A 13,834-nucleotide genomic window follows, 5' to 3' on the forward strand; every position below is an offset into this window, starting at 1 on the left:
GGGCGACGATAAGTGCAGCGACTCAGCCCCAGCCTGCACCATGCCACCAGCTCCCAGCTGCGCCACCGGTGAGTGCTGGGGGGCAGTTCCCCCCTCCCCCAAAGGCTGGGAGCCAGGGGAGCAGACCGGGCCCATCCTGCACTCACTGAGCAACATGAAGTACAGTGACCCGGCCCCAACCCGCTCCACTGGCTCATGCTCGGGGGCGGTTTCCCTACTGCCCCCAAGCCTGCTCCTGCCCCCCCCCCCCACAGAGGCCTGGGGCCACACACACACCCCCCGCAGGGGGGGGTGGGAGGGAACTGCGCAGGGCACCAAAATGGCTAGGGACGGCCCTGCCTGTCTGTGACAAAGGTCTTCTAACTTCTAACTTCATTGATGACATCTTCATCATCTGGACCCATGGAAAAGAAGCTCTTGAGGAATTCCACCATGATTTCAACAATTTCCATCCCACCATCAACCTCAGCCTGGACCAGTCCACACAAGAGATCCACTTCCTGGACACTACGGTGCTAATAAGCGATGGTCACATAAACACCACCCTATATCAGAAACCTACTGACCGCTATTCCTACCTACATGCCTCTAGCTTTCATCCAGATCATGCCACTCGATCCATTGTCTACAGCCAAGCGCTACGATATAACCGCATTTGCTCCAACCCCTCAGACAGAGACAAACACCTACAAGATCTCTATCATGCATTCCTTCAACTACAATACCCACCTGCTGAAGTGAAGAAACAGATTGACAGAGCCAGAAGAGTACCCAGAAGTCACCTACTACAGGACAGGCCCAACAAAGAAAACAACAGAACGCCACTAGCCATCACCTTCAGCCCCCAACTAAAACCTCTCCAACGCATCATCAAGGATCTACAACCTATCCTGAAGGACGACCCATCACTCTCACAGATCTTTGGAGACAGACCAGTCCTTGTTTACAGACAGCCCCCCAATCTGAAGCAAATACTCACCAGCAACCACACACCACACAACAGAACCACTAACCCAGGAACCTATCCTTGCAACAAAGCCCGTTGCCAACTCTGTCCACATATCTATTCAGGGGATACCATCATAGGGCCTAATCACATCAGCCACACTATCAGAGGCTCGTTCACCTGCGCATGTACCAATGTGATCTATGCCATCATGTGCCAGCAATGCCCCTCTGCCATGTACATTGGCCAAACTGGACAGTCTCTACGTAAAAGAATGAATGGACACAAATCAGACGTCAAGAATTATAACATTCAAAAACCAGTTGGAGAACACTTCAATCTCTCTCGTCACTCGATCACAGACCTAAGAGTTGCTATACTTCAACAAAAAAGTTTCAAAAACAGACTCCAACGAGAGACTGCTGAATTGGAATTAATTTGCAAACTGGATACAATTAACTTAGGCTTGAATAGAGACTGGGAATGGATGAGTCATTACACAAAGTAAAACTATTTCCCCATGGTATTTCTCCCCCCCCCCCCCCACTGTTCCTCTGATATTCTTGTTAACTGCTGGAATTAGCCTACCTTGCTTGTCACCATGAAAGGTTTTCCTCCTTTCCCCCCCCTGCTGCTGGTGATGGCTTATCTTAAGTGATCACTCTCCTTACAGTGTGTATGATAAACCCATTGTTTCATGTTCTCTGTGTGTGTGTGTATATAAATCTCTCCTCTGCTTTTTCCACCAAATGCATCCGATGAAGTGAGCTGTAGCTCACGAAAGCTTATGCTCTAATAAATTTGTTAGTTTCTAAGGTGCCATGGGTACTCCTTTTCTTTATAAGACATCCTTGTCTGATGACAAATGACTTAGTGAGTTAACTGTTCTGTATTACTTGGCATGTCATGTTTTCATAGAAGCTCTGAATGATGTTTACAAATTTCTGATGGATTCCATAGTGGCTTAGCAACTTCCATAAATCCGTTCTTTCCACTGTATCAAAGGCTTTTGGAAATCTATAAAATTCATGTAAAGTGGTGACTGCTATTTGATTGGCAGTTCTGTGATGATACATAGGGTTACTATTTGATCTATACATACATGAAAATATTAAAGCCAGAATAGCGAAAGCCAGACATGCCTTCGTAACTTGAAAGTGGATCTGGAGAAACAAATTCTTACTCTCCAAATGAAACTTTGAATATTTAATACCATTCGAGAGTTGGTCTTACTATACAGCATTGAAACTTGGAGACTTATTAAGACCTTATTATCTAAGCTCCAAGTTTCCATAAACAACTGCTTTAGACAAATTTTCAATATTAGATAGCCAAAAAAAATCACAAATGAAGAATTATGGAGGAGCAAAACCTACAAGACAGGAAATTACAGAACAAAAAGAGAGATAGCTAGGACATATATGGAGGAAAGAGCTGCATAACATAACAGGCATTGGACTGGAATCTCCAGGGCAAGAGGAGACGAGGTAGACCAAGGATAACATGAGAAAGCACAACTGAAGCAGAACTGAAAGCTATCAAATTGACATAGGAAGAAGCTGAGACTGCATCAAGAGACTGTCAAAAATGGAAGGCAGTGAAGGCCCTATGCTCTGTATGGAATGAAGAGACCTAAATCAGTCAGGTTAAGTGACTTGCCCACGGTCACCTCCCCATATAAATAGCAGAGCCAAAAACAAAACTTGGAAGTGCACATTCTAACCACTACATGGTACTCTTTCCCTGATAGGTTTCAATCCTGCTCCTACATTCCAACAATACCAGTTTAAAATACCTAAAATATTTGAGGTATGCTTGAGAACCTTATTTTCCTGTCCAGGAAGCTTTAGGCAGAGAATTCAACTGCTATCCCAGACTTTTCTTTCCTTAAATAATGCCTCAAAACAAAATAATCAACATGACATTATTCAGTAATGAGGACTGCCTAGCACACTGGGTCCATTCTTGGTCAGCCCTTATGCTCTACCATAAGGAACATGAGAAAAGTGTGTTCCAGAAATAACATTTTAGCCTATGCCATCAGGACTGCAGTGCTTTATACAGACGCATGTTTTTTATTCAGTAACTGTATTTTCAGATTTCAGAGTAGCAGCTGTGTTAGTCTGTATTCGCAAAAAGAAAAGGAGGACTTGTGGCACCTTAGAGACTAACAAATTTATTAGAGCATAAGCTTTCGTGAGCTACAGCTCACTTCATCGGATGCTTTTCGATGCACATCCGATGAAGTGAGCTGTAGCTCACGAAAGCTTATGCTCTAATAAATTTGTTAGTCTCTAAGGTGCCACAAGTCCTCCTTTTCTTTTTGTATTTTCAGAGTGTGCTTCCACGTGGTTATTAACATAAACACTCATGTTTGTTTGCTATAAAAGGGGAACTGACTGCAAATTACACAAGGTCAGAAAACCGCTTTTTGAAATGAAAGTGAAACCTGGTCAGACATGCCAAACCCGCAAAAAAACCAAACCAAAACACGGCAATTGAGCTTATTTTTGGCTGAATTGGCTTATGAGTTGCTTGTTGGCTAGTAGCTCGTTGCTTGTTTGGCTTGTAGCTTGTTGGGTTGTTTGTTTTTTTAATCAGCTCCGGGCAAGCAGGTGCAAGGGGCAAAAAGGGGGAAAGACTGGGGAGACAGTGAGGGGTGCAGTGCAGGCCCACCAAAGTCCCAGACTGCATGCGGGGGGGGGGGGGAGGGGGGAATCTAGTCACATCCAGTGTTGGGCTTCTTAGGCTTTGGCTTGTTTTGAAATGGGATGAGCTTGATTTTTGGCTTAATTCGAAAGTCGGGTGCTTCTCTATCATGTGAGAGCTGGCAACTGTGATCCTGGGGGTTGGGGTGTCCCACAAACCGTGCCAGGCTCTGTCTTGGCTTTGTCACATTGCACGTGAGGGACCCACAGGCTGTGTGTAACTGTGTGTGACGCACACACCCTGCCGGGTTGTGTGTCTGTGTGTGTGGGGGGGGGGGGGGTGGACTGCGTAGGACCCGCGCACAGACCGTGCCAGCCAGGCTGCGCGCAACCCGCACACCGAGCCCGACGCCCAGCCAGCCCTTGCTCCGGGCCAGAAGCCCGGCTGCAGCAGCGCGCGCCCGCGGGGAGGCGAATGACGGTCCCCGCCGTTCTCCACACACGCCGCCGCCGGAGAAACCAGAGCCCCGGCCCCGCCCCCAGCAGGGAGGCCCCGCCCCCCTCCCGTGACACGCAGTTCCCCGCCTTAGCAACCGCCGGGGCCGGGGGTCTGCACGCGCCATGCCCCCGCGCGCGCTGGTGACGCTCCGGGCCGGCCCCTACCGGAGCTGCGGGGCGTTGGAGCCCAGGCCCTTCCGCCTGCGGGGCCTGCAAGGTGCGTGGGCGGCTCCCCCCGACCCGCGGGCGGGGACCCAAGTCCGGCCGGGCATCAGCGCTTCCCCCCCCCCCCCCGCGGGTGTCGCCTCAGCTCTTGAGCCGGGGGGAGGGGCCGCGCCCTGCCCCTGCCTACGCCTCGTGCAGGGAGCCCGCTTTAGGTGTTGCCCGCGGGCACGAAGGTGGCGGGAGAGCCCCGTGCCAGCCCTGGGCGCCCATTTAAAGCTGTGCGGGGCCTTCCCGTCACGTCAGCCGCTTCCCCGCCCACCCGTGGCGGGCTCGGGCCCGGGCCCGAGTTGGGTTCAGCTCCTTGCAGCTGCTCCCCGCCATCCAACCCGGGTACGGGCAGCGGCCGCACTGCCCCTGAGGAAACGGGCAAAGGACCGAGGCCAAGCAGGGGCCGCAAGACGTTTCCGTTGGGGCGAGAGGAGGACATGCAATCCCCTGCTGGAAGGCAACTTGAAGTCCAGCTCGTTTAAAAGAAGGGGGACTAGGTTCATGCACGAGGCGGGAGCGAGGCCCCGGGCCAGTTGCTGGGGTTTTACATCCGCTTTCCCTGTTTCTGTCAAAATGTTTTGGTCAGGGCTGTAACCATGTGAGTCTCGCACAGGCAACAGAAGAAACTGACGACAGCCTTGATCCAGGGTGGCCGGCCTGAGCCTGAGCAGGAGCCAGAATTTACCAATGTACATTGCCAAAGAGCCCCCGTAATGCCTCAGCAGCCCCCCAGCCGCTCCCCAGCTCCGCTCCCAGCGCTTTCCCTCCCCCACCAGCCCAGTCGATCAGCACCTCCCCTCCCTCTCCGCATCTCTCTTTCATGGGGTGCAAAAGGCTGGGGGGGGGAACGCGGGCATGGCCGGCTCGGGGAGGGGGCAGGCAGGGGTGGAGTGCGGGTAGGGCCTGTGGCAGAGCCAGGGTTGAGCAGTGGGCACCCCACCCCCCGGCACATTAGAAAGTTTGCGCCTGTAGCTCCAGCCCCAGAGGCGGTGCCTAGACAAGGAGCCATATATTAACTTCTGAAGAGCCACATGTAGCTCCGGAGCCACAGGTTGACCACCCCTGCTGTAAACACTCTCTCTCAACTAACTCTTAACACACTACCTCCACTCATGCATAAAGTTGTACAAGTGGTTGCAAGATTAGGGCCAAGTTGTTTATCCACAAGGGACTATCAACATACAAGAGAAGTTAGACAAATATTTTTCAGGGTTTTCAAACCTTTCAGTTATATTTAATTTGCATGTCCTATATAACACTAGATAAACAGTCTTCACATACAAATGTGACTTTGAAGTTGATCATAGATACTAAGGTCAGAAGGGACCATTCTGATCATCTAGTCCAACCTCCTGCACAGCGCAGGCCATGCTTCAGTAACTATTCCTCAATTTTAAATACACACCTTCCACATCTCATCTCCACTAAACTTGAAAGCGGTGATGGCCATTATAGTTATTTGGTCACTCACTTGAATACAAACGCCTGCAAATTACAAGTATACATATATAAATCAGATTTAGAGTGAATATTCCTCACATTCCTATTAATAAAATACAGCAGCATCATTTACATTTTCAGTTCACCACTTGTAACCACTGAGGATAGTCTATGTTTCTATATATGTCAGGAAAAAAAATTTCTTTCTGCTTTAATTGTGTAGTTCTTTACACAGTGCAAATGGCTTACAAACTATCACTCCAATCATCAGATTTTGTTTTTTGGGGAAGTTTGAATAATGGCTCAGTAAGATTATAACATCTCATAACATCTATGTAATTAATGACAACTGGCTGTCAAGAATAACTAATTATTCTCCCCTTTGCTTTACACAGTGATTTATCAGTTGATCTACCAAATACATGTATTTGACATTTAAACTGGCCCTCAAAAATATAACACCTTAATTCAACTAATACACATATTAGACCCAGTTCAACCCTCATGTAACTCTGTTGAAATCAGTGCAATTAGGCATGCAGTTTCCATTAATGGAAGTTAAATAGTGGTTCTGAACCTTTCCAGACTGCTGTACCCCTTTCAGGAATCTGATTTGTCTTGGGTACCCCAAGTTTCACCTCAGTTAAAAACTACTTGCTTACAAAATCAGACATAAAAATACAAAAGTGTCACAGCACCCTATTACTGAAAAATAGATTACTTTCTCATTTTGTCTGTATGAAATGTTAGTTCGTACTGACTTCACTAGTGCTTTTTATATAGCCTGTTGTAAAACTAGGCAAATATCTAGATGAGTTGATGTACCCCCTGGAAGACCTCTGTGTACCCCTGGTTGAGAACCACTGTGTTGGAGAACAGAGCAGATCTTTAAGTCTGACTTAGTAAGAATGAGTACATAAAATCCTTTCTAGCTCATAAAGTAAGTCGATATTTAAGTTATGTTTATCTCCATGGTTTTTTTCCTTTTAGTTTTCCAGTTACACAAAAATCCATTAAAAGCATAAGCTTTGCTGAGCGTGAAATAAACCTAAATTCTGTGTATTTTCATAGTTTATATACATTCATGATAAGATAGCTGTAAAATAAAGTACTTGGAAACCAGCAAAGTAATCTGATTTAGTCTTCCTTTTAACAGATCATTGATAACTCACAACAACTAATAGAAAGTAGGCAGAAGGATACCTTGAGGCTAAGGGTGAAATTCTGGCTCCACTGAAGTCAACGGCAAAACTCCCATTGATTTTAGTGGAGCCAGGATTTCACCCTCAGTGAGTAGCTGAGACATCTGAATTGGGAACTGAGCTGGCCTGGAGGTGCTCAGTATATTATGCTTGAGGTTTAAATAGCATAAAGGTAGCAAAAGAAGCTTTTAACCCTTTAGTGCAGTGCTGAGAGAAGTAGAGTAGAGCTGTCTAAGGCTAGAAGAGTTTAATGGTGATATACATAGCTGTGGGAAAATATATTCATTTCAGCATCCCAAACGAGAGAAGAATTGTAATTAAAATGATTTATATTAATATAGCTGCAAAACTCTTTTCTGATGTACACGAATGAAGAGCTTCTATAGTCTAAATTTCCATTTATTAGGGAATAAGTAATATTTTCCCACTTTAATTGTATTGTTTATTTCCATTTACAATAGCTTATACACAAAAAAAACCTCTGCCTATCCAAACCTGGAAATGCACCTAAAATGAGTTGTCATATAATAAATTGTATATCTATTTGTTCTAATGCAATATCTTTATTAAAACAAAAGAAAAAAATTAACATTAAGGGTCTGATTCAGCAAACTCTTATTTGTGTATGTTGTGTTTACTAATGTAAGGACGTCCACTGAAATCAATGGAACATGTAAGAAACACACATGGGTAAGGATTTTGCAGAATCAGATCCTAAACTAATGAAATTGTTTGACTAAGTCCCTCATTGAGCTATCCCTTTCAGAAATTAATTCAGAGGACATTAGATAAATGGTGGAGTGGACAGTAAAGAAGTGGAATACCACCTATTGCAAGTAGTTTATATTTTGTAAATATGAACTTTACAGAGCTAATTATCACAGATGACCATTAAAACTCTCCAGAAAGCATTCTAATGAAGTAGCTAATGAAGCCTCTCCCAAACTGTCAGACTGCTGGAAACTCAAGGAGCACTACCTTATTAAGTGGACTCCTTGCTGAGCCACTATCTGCAGTTTCTCAAGAAGTTAAATTAAAATTCTGTAATCATATTTTTCACAGTTGGCTTTAGTTATGCTAAACTGATTAAACAATGAAGTGGACACATAAAAATCATAACTGTAATAGTAATTAGATGCAAAAAGTTCATACTTCTGTTTACTTTTCTGAAAGAAACATTGACTGGAACACTGAGCTGAAAAGGACTGTTTGCATTGGTGTTAATCTTAATATTAGCTCAGACTCTTTTAGTTTTCTATTGATAAGTAATTAACGGTACACTGCTTCATGATTTTGCCTAGACTGCCAAAACACACATGCACACACAACATAAGATGCCATTTACAAAGCATGAAGGTCCAAAGCAGAATGATACATTAATTATGAATTGCTAGAACTGTATTAATAACCAGTCCTCCTATTTCCTCAGTTTTGCTGAATTTAAGTCAGCACTGTACAATGTGCTGCAACAAACTAGTTCCCTCTTAGTTTGTGAAAGCAGGTGGCCAACATGGATCAGTCTGTTCAGAATCCAGAGTTGCAGCCGTGTTAGTCTGTATTCGCAAAAAGAAAAGGAGTACTAGTGGCACCTTAGAGACTAACAAATGCATCCAGTGAAGTGAGCTGTAGCTCACGTAAGTTTATGCTCAAATAAATTTGTTAGTCTCTAAGGTGCCACTGTACTCCTTTACGTTCTGTTCAGAATGGATCTCAAATCAAGTTCTGGAAAAACAAACAGAGGACGTGTTTGGTCAGATTCTCCAACTACTTTAGAAAAATCTCAGAAATATTAAATTATATTCAGAAATAATTCTCTAAGCACTCTTTCAGAAACAAGATGAATTATATGTGCCAGTCAACCGTACAGTTAAAGGTTGATTGCCTGCTGCTCCAGTAGCACAATAACACTGTCTTGATGTTTTATTGGAGATTTCTTTTGAAATTACCTACAAATTAATTGTGTTCCTTATGGCTGTTATGCCAATTAATAGCATATTTAAGTGCATAGTGAGCTTCTTGCCTTTCTTTTAATGCAAGATTATAATTGAGAAAGTGGAGTTTTTCCATCAAAGCAGGCCCATTACTGTAATAATAGTGAAGCTACAAATTAGAATTGGTAGAATTTTGTGGGTAATCTTGCACTGTGCCTTATTATCAGATCCTTGCTTTTATGAATACCAGAATTTAGAAATACTAAAAGTTCATGGAAAACCAAGCAAATGACAGTTACCACATCCTTTTTTTTTCCTGCTCTTTTTGTAGCTGTGTTGCAAGCAGAGGGTCACCAACTTATTCTAGAAAAGATACCAGATTGGAATAATGTAGAACTCATAGTGAATGGAGAGACTGTTTTCCAGTGCAACATTAATGACCTGGACTTTGGTAAGTATAGGAGTTTCTTCACTATATCTCCTCTTTAAAAGCTATTTAATTTTGAAATAATAGTACTTCCTAAGGCATAGTCAAATTTCTATCAATTTTAATATTAATACTTAGAAGTTCTAAAATGCCTTATACGGGAGGTATCTTAAAGTGCACAGTAAGAAAAAGGATGGCTCAGTGGTTAGGACAGTAGCTTGGAGCTTGATGACCCAGATTCATACCTCTGCTCCATCACAGGCTTGTTGTTTGACCTTGGGTAAGTCACTTAATCTCTCTGTATGTTAGTTCTCCATCTGTGAAATTAGGAAATAGTACTTCCCTATCTCACAAGGGTATTGTGAAGAAGAACTCTGTGTTAGCTCGAGGCTTGTTTCTCTCATCAACAGAACAATGGTCCAATAAAAGATATTACTTCACCCACCTTGTCTCTCTATATTAAAGATTGTGAGGCTCTCAGAATCAACAGTAATAAGGCCATATAAGTATAATGCATAGTTAATTTATCCTCACAGTTATGTGAGGTAGGTAAGATTATATATAACAGGGTCATTTCAGACTAAAGCCGCATTTGGTGCGAAGCACAGCAGGTTAGGACAAAAGGTGAAGAGTGTCTCAACTGAAATGGCAGGTGAAATTTAGTATACCTGCATCTAATAACCTATACTGGAGTTTGGCCAGAACACTAATTAATATTAGAGCTGGTTGGGAGTTTTCAGCACAATGATTTTCTAACAGAAACAGCACTTTTTGCAAAATTGAAATTTTCCCTAGGAAATTTTCCCCATCCAGTTTTGTCAAAATGACACCTCCCTGGTTGCTCACCTGGAAGGCTCTTGCCAATTTCATTTTCTGCCTGCAGGGAGAAAGTGAAATTGGTGAGAGCCTTCCTGGCAGTCTGACTTTTCATCTCAATTTGGGACTTTTTTTTTCCCCAAAAGCATGAATTTTTTTGCCATAAGGAATTTCCATTTTTCAGCCAGCTCAAATTAACCTCTATCAGTTCAAAAATGTCATAGAATCACTATCGATTACATGCGGCAAAGACTTCAGTTTTGTTATCTGAAAGATGTCACTGCCAACAACACTTAATTCCATGTTGGTGCACTGATTAAATACTGGCTTATGGAGAGGAGTGCTATCCATCTACTGAATCACCAGCAGTGTACATCCATTGCCTGCAACATATCTGTATTCTTTGAAGTTCTCCACTCCAAGTACTGAAACCAGTGTCATCAAATTATTCAGCTAACCAAGATCAGTCCTGGTTGTTACTTGTATAGGGAAAATCCAGATACTACCATAATTCCAAGACATCAGGATTTACGGTGGGCTGAAGATTTAACCACTTTTTTAGGAATCCTATCAGATATCACACAAGAGGCAGGGTTGAGGTGGGTTCCAGTACTTGAATGAGAGACCTTAAAGGAATATATGAATGCTATGACAAGGAGGAGAAGTATGAAATGAAAATCTATTTACTCTGCATATTATTTGTAAGTGTTATCTTTCTCCTTTAGGAGGTGATGGCAAATTGGATCCACTATGTGAAGAAGCCAGAATAGCAGTGCTAAATGCCTACTGATTATCAGGCACATGTTCTCTCACACTGGTTTACTGTAGACCAAGGAATTATATTACAAGGGCATCAGAAATGCCAGGATAAAGGTCGTTCTGTATATTTTCACATCACTTAGTATTTCTCTGCATAATTAAATAAAATATGGTCATGTTAAATAAATAAGAATGTATTACCTTTTTACAGAACCAACTATATATTAATTTAATCTTAAATATATTACAGATTCATATGTAATTTCTCTATGGTTTTAATAAATTTTAAATTACAACATGGGTATTATAGAGTTTAAGTTTAAGACACCTCTTCATTCAACATATTATATCATCACTGTGTGTATCTTATTTCTGCCATGAAGAAAATTTAGGGAGACGCTTTTCAAGTTAAGACCATCAGTTCAGAGTTAAGGTTAATTTTAAAAGAAACAAAAACATTTGACAGTATGGAAATGTGGTTAAAACACCTAAATAATAATATCTCTGAGCCATAATGCTCTCCTAAGAAAAATCAGAATCTCTTATACAACTTTAACCATCCATACTAAATGGTTAGTTTTATCACGGACCACAAAAGTAGAATCCCATACTCACTCATACAGAAGTTGTGCTGATTCTGGCCTCCTTTGTGAAGTACCGGTAGTACTTCCCTTGTTTTGTTTTAAATCTGATGCTTGTTAATTTCTTTGGGTGACCCCTGGATCTTGTGTTAATAATACTTCCTTATTCACTTTCTCCACACCATTTTATAGACTGCTACCATATCCCCCCTTAGTCATCTTTTTTCCAAGCTGAACAGTCCTAGGCTTTTTACTCTTTCCTCATGTGGAAGCTTTTCCATACTCCTAATCATTTTTGTTGCCCTTTTCTGTAACTAGACACAAGCTAGAGTATTTAGCAAACATCCTAAGGGAAGGAAGATGAGAGAATGTTGTTATCATGAGGTCAGGGTTAATGTTGTTTGGGTAACCTTAACTGCTTATTAGCATACTTTTAAAATGTTTGTGTTTCTTAAAACTTTAATTCTGAATTCGCTGGCTCTCTAATGCTTTAACTCCAGGGGTTTTTTTTATCCTTAAATTATTGATACATACTGTCAATCTTATGGGAGACAGGGTAGGTGAAGTAATATCTTTTATTGGACCAATTTATGTCCAAAGGTGAAGTGGCCTTAAAATGTGTTGACTACTTATGCTCAAAAATCTATTCCAGCTTGTATTTAGCTGTGACATTCCGAGTACCTTTCCCAGATGTGAAGAAGAACTCTGTGTAGCTTGAAAATTAGTCTATTTCACCATCAGAGGTTGGTCCAATAAAATACATTACTTCACTCACCTTTGTCTCTCTAATATGTTGAAACCAACATGGCTACAACAACACTGCAAGCAACTGTCAACCTTAAGTCCATCTTAACAATTTTGCCCAGGTTAATGCAGTAGTTTGAAAATGATCATTTTGCTGGCATTTTTGATAGCGTATTCAGTTCAGGTCCTGGATACATTTTAAAAAAATTATAAACTGATTACTTCCTTCCTGTGAAACAAGAAGACTCCTTGGGTCAATCTTTGCACCCTAGTGCCACTAGGACTAGAACAAAGGAGCATAGTGGTAGTTGCCCTAAAGTAGTTTTAGATGGTACAACCACAGTTTCTAATAACATGCCTACAGGAAGACAGAAGCTCACCCTTATAGAGCAAGAGACAATCAAACACTACCCCATCAACTACAACATCTCCTATCAACCATAACCTGCAGGGAGATCGTTTCAATTACAAATGACCAAACTGCATTTACTGCAGCATGGACCTGAAGCAAAGAAATGAAACATTGTCAAAATAATACCATCAGTATGCCCTGCTATGTTCCCTTACTAATAAGACAAGAATGCCAGAGGCATTTAAGAACCATCTTCAATAAGTGGGAAGAACTAAGCATAGCAGTAGCTAAAATTGTGTGAAGCAGGAACTTTATTGTCCCTTCAGAGGACTAAAACAAAACAATAACTTTTTTGCCTTCTTCAAATGGGATGCTTCCTGACTTATTCTCAGAGTAAAAGAGGGAGTAGAAATAGCCTTCTCTATATCATTTTATTTGAGTATTCAAATTAACATTTACACCAATGACAAAGGTGTGTTCTACACTTAGAAACGATCACTATTGAATACAAAAGACAAGGACTGAGATTCTCACCCCCACTCTGGTCTATATATGCTGGGTAAAGGGACCAGAACAGCATAAAGGGCTCTAAAAACTCCAGATAATTCCCCCAGCACAGGAACTGAGGAAGACAGCCACAGGTTGTCTTCAGAGGACTGTTTCCAAGCCCCATCATAGGGAGTGTCAGCGTGGATTAGCAGCACATAACACTGCAGGGATGCTAGGCAGCACAGCTGCTCTTGAGGGCTGTCTATGAGCTGTATTAAGTTATGCCAGAGACCATTCTAGCCCCTGGAACAACCCAGAACCAGGAGAGCTCAGTGGTGATTTAAAACTACTTGGCAGCAAGTTCTGTGTTGCACCTCTTAGATTAATTAATTTTGGCTTAAATAATTAATTTAGATCAATCTTAATTTTGGGAACATTTTATACACAGGAATGGAAGACTAGGGGCCCATTAAGCTCTCTGTAAATGGAATGCCCATTGAAGTAAATGGAAGAGATATGTAGAGAGCTTGAAGGAGTGAGCTCTATTTCTAAAGTTTAAAAGTTTTTAGATTATACATTAAACAAGGACATGGCCTCTTTTTAATTTCTTACAAAGAACTTCTCATATTTGAATGCATGTATAAAGTAATTCAAAATATTGTACTAAATTCAAAGTTGAAATAGAGTCCCTCTGATCGATATACTATGAACCTTCTGGAACATGCAGATGTGAATTTCACTGTTAAGAATCTACAGGAACCCCAAAGTTGTTTACTGAACAATTGGTC

The 13,834-nt window shown here is 42.1% G+C and overlaps 1 protein-coding gene across 1 annotated transcript; it reads left to right on the forward strand.

Annotated features, from left to right (window-relative positions):
• The first annotated feature begins 4,151 nt into the window (after positions 1 to 4,151).
• Positions 4,152 to 11,067, forward strand: C7H10orf53 (chromosome 7 C10orf53 homolog). The gene is made up of 3 exons (XM_038410197.2): positions 4,152 to 4,309; positions 9,210 to 9,329; positions 10,847 to 11,067. Exons 1-3 carry the CDS (start codon positions 4,216 to 4,218, stop codon positions 10,909 to 10,911), a joined length of 279 nt encoding a protein of 92 aa, XP_038266125.1. The 5' UTR covers positions 4,152 to 4,215; the 3' UTR covers positions 10,912 to 11,067.
• Positions 11,068 to 13,834: the final 2,767 nt, after the last annotated feature.

Source organism: Dermochelys coriacea, chromosome 7 (assembly GCF_009764565.3).
Source record: "Dermochelys coriacea isolate rDerCor1 chromosome 7, rDerCor1.pri.v4, whole genome shotgun sequence".
Classification (NCBI taxonomy): Eukaryota; Metazoa; Chordata; order Testudines; family Dermochelyidae; genus Dermochelys; species Dermochelys coriacea.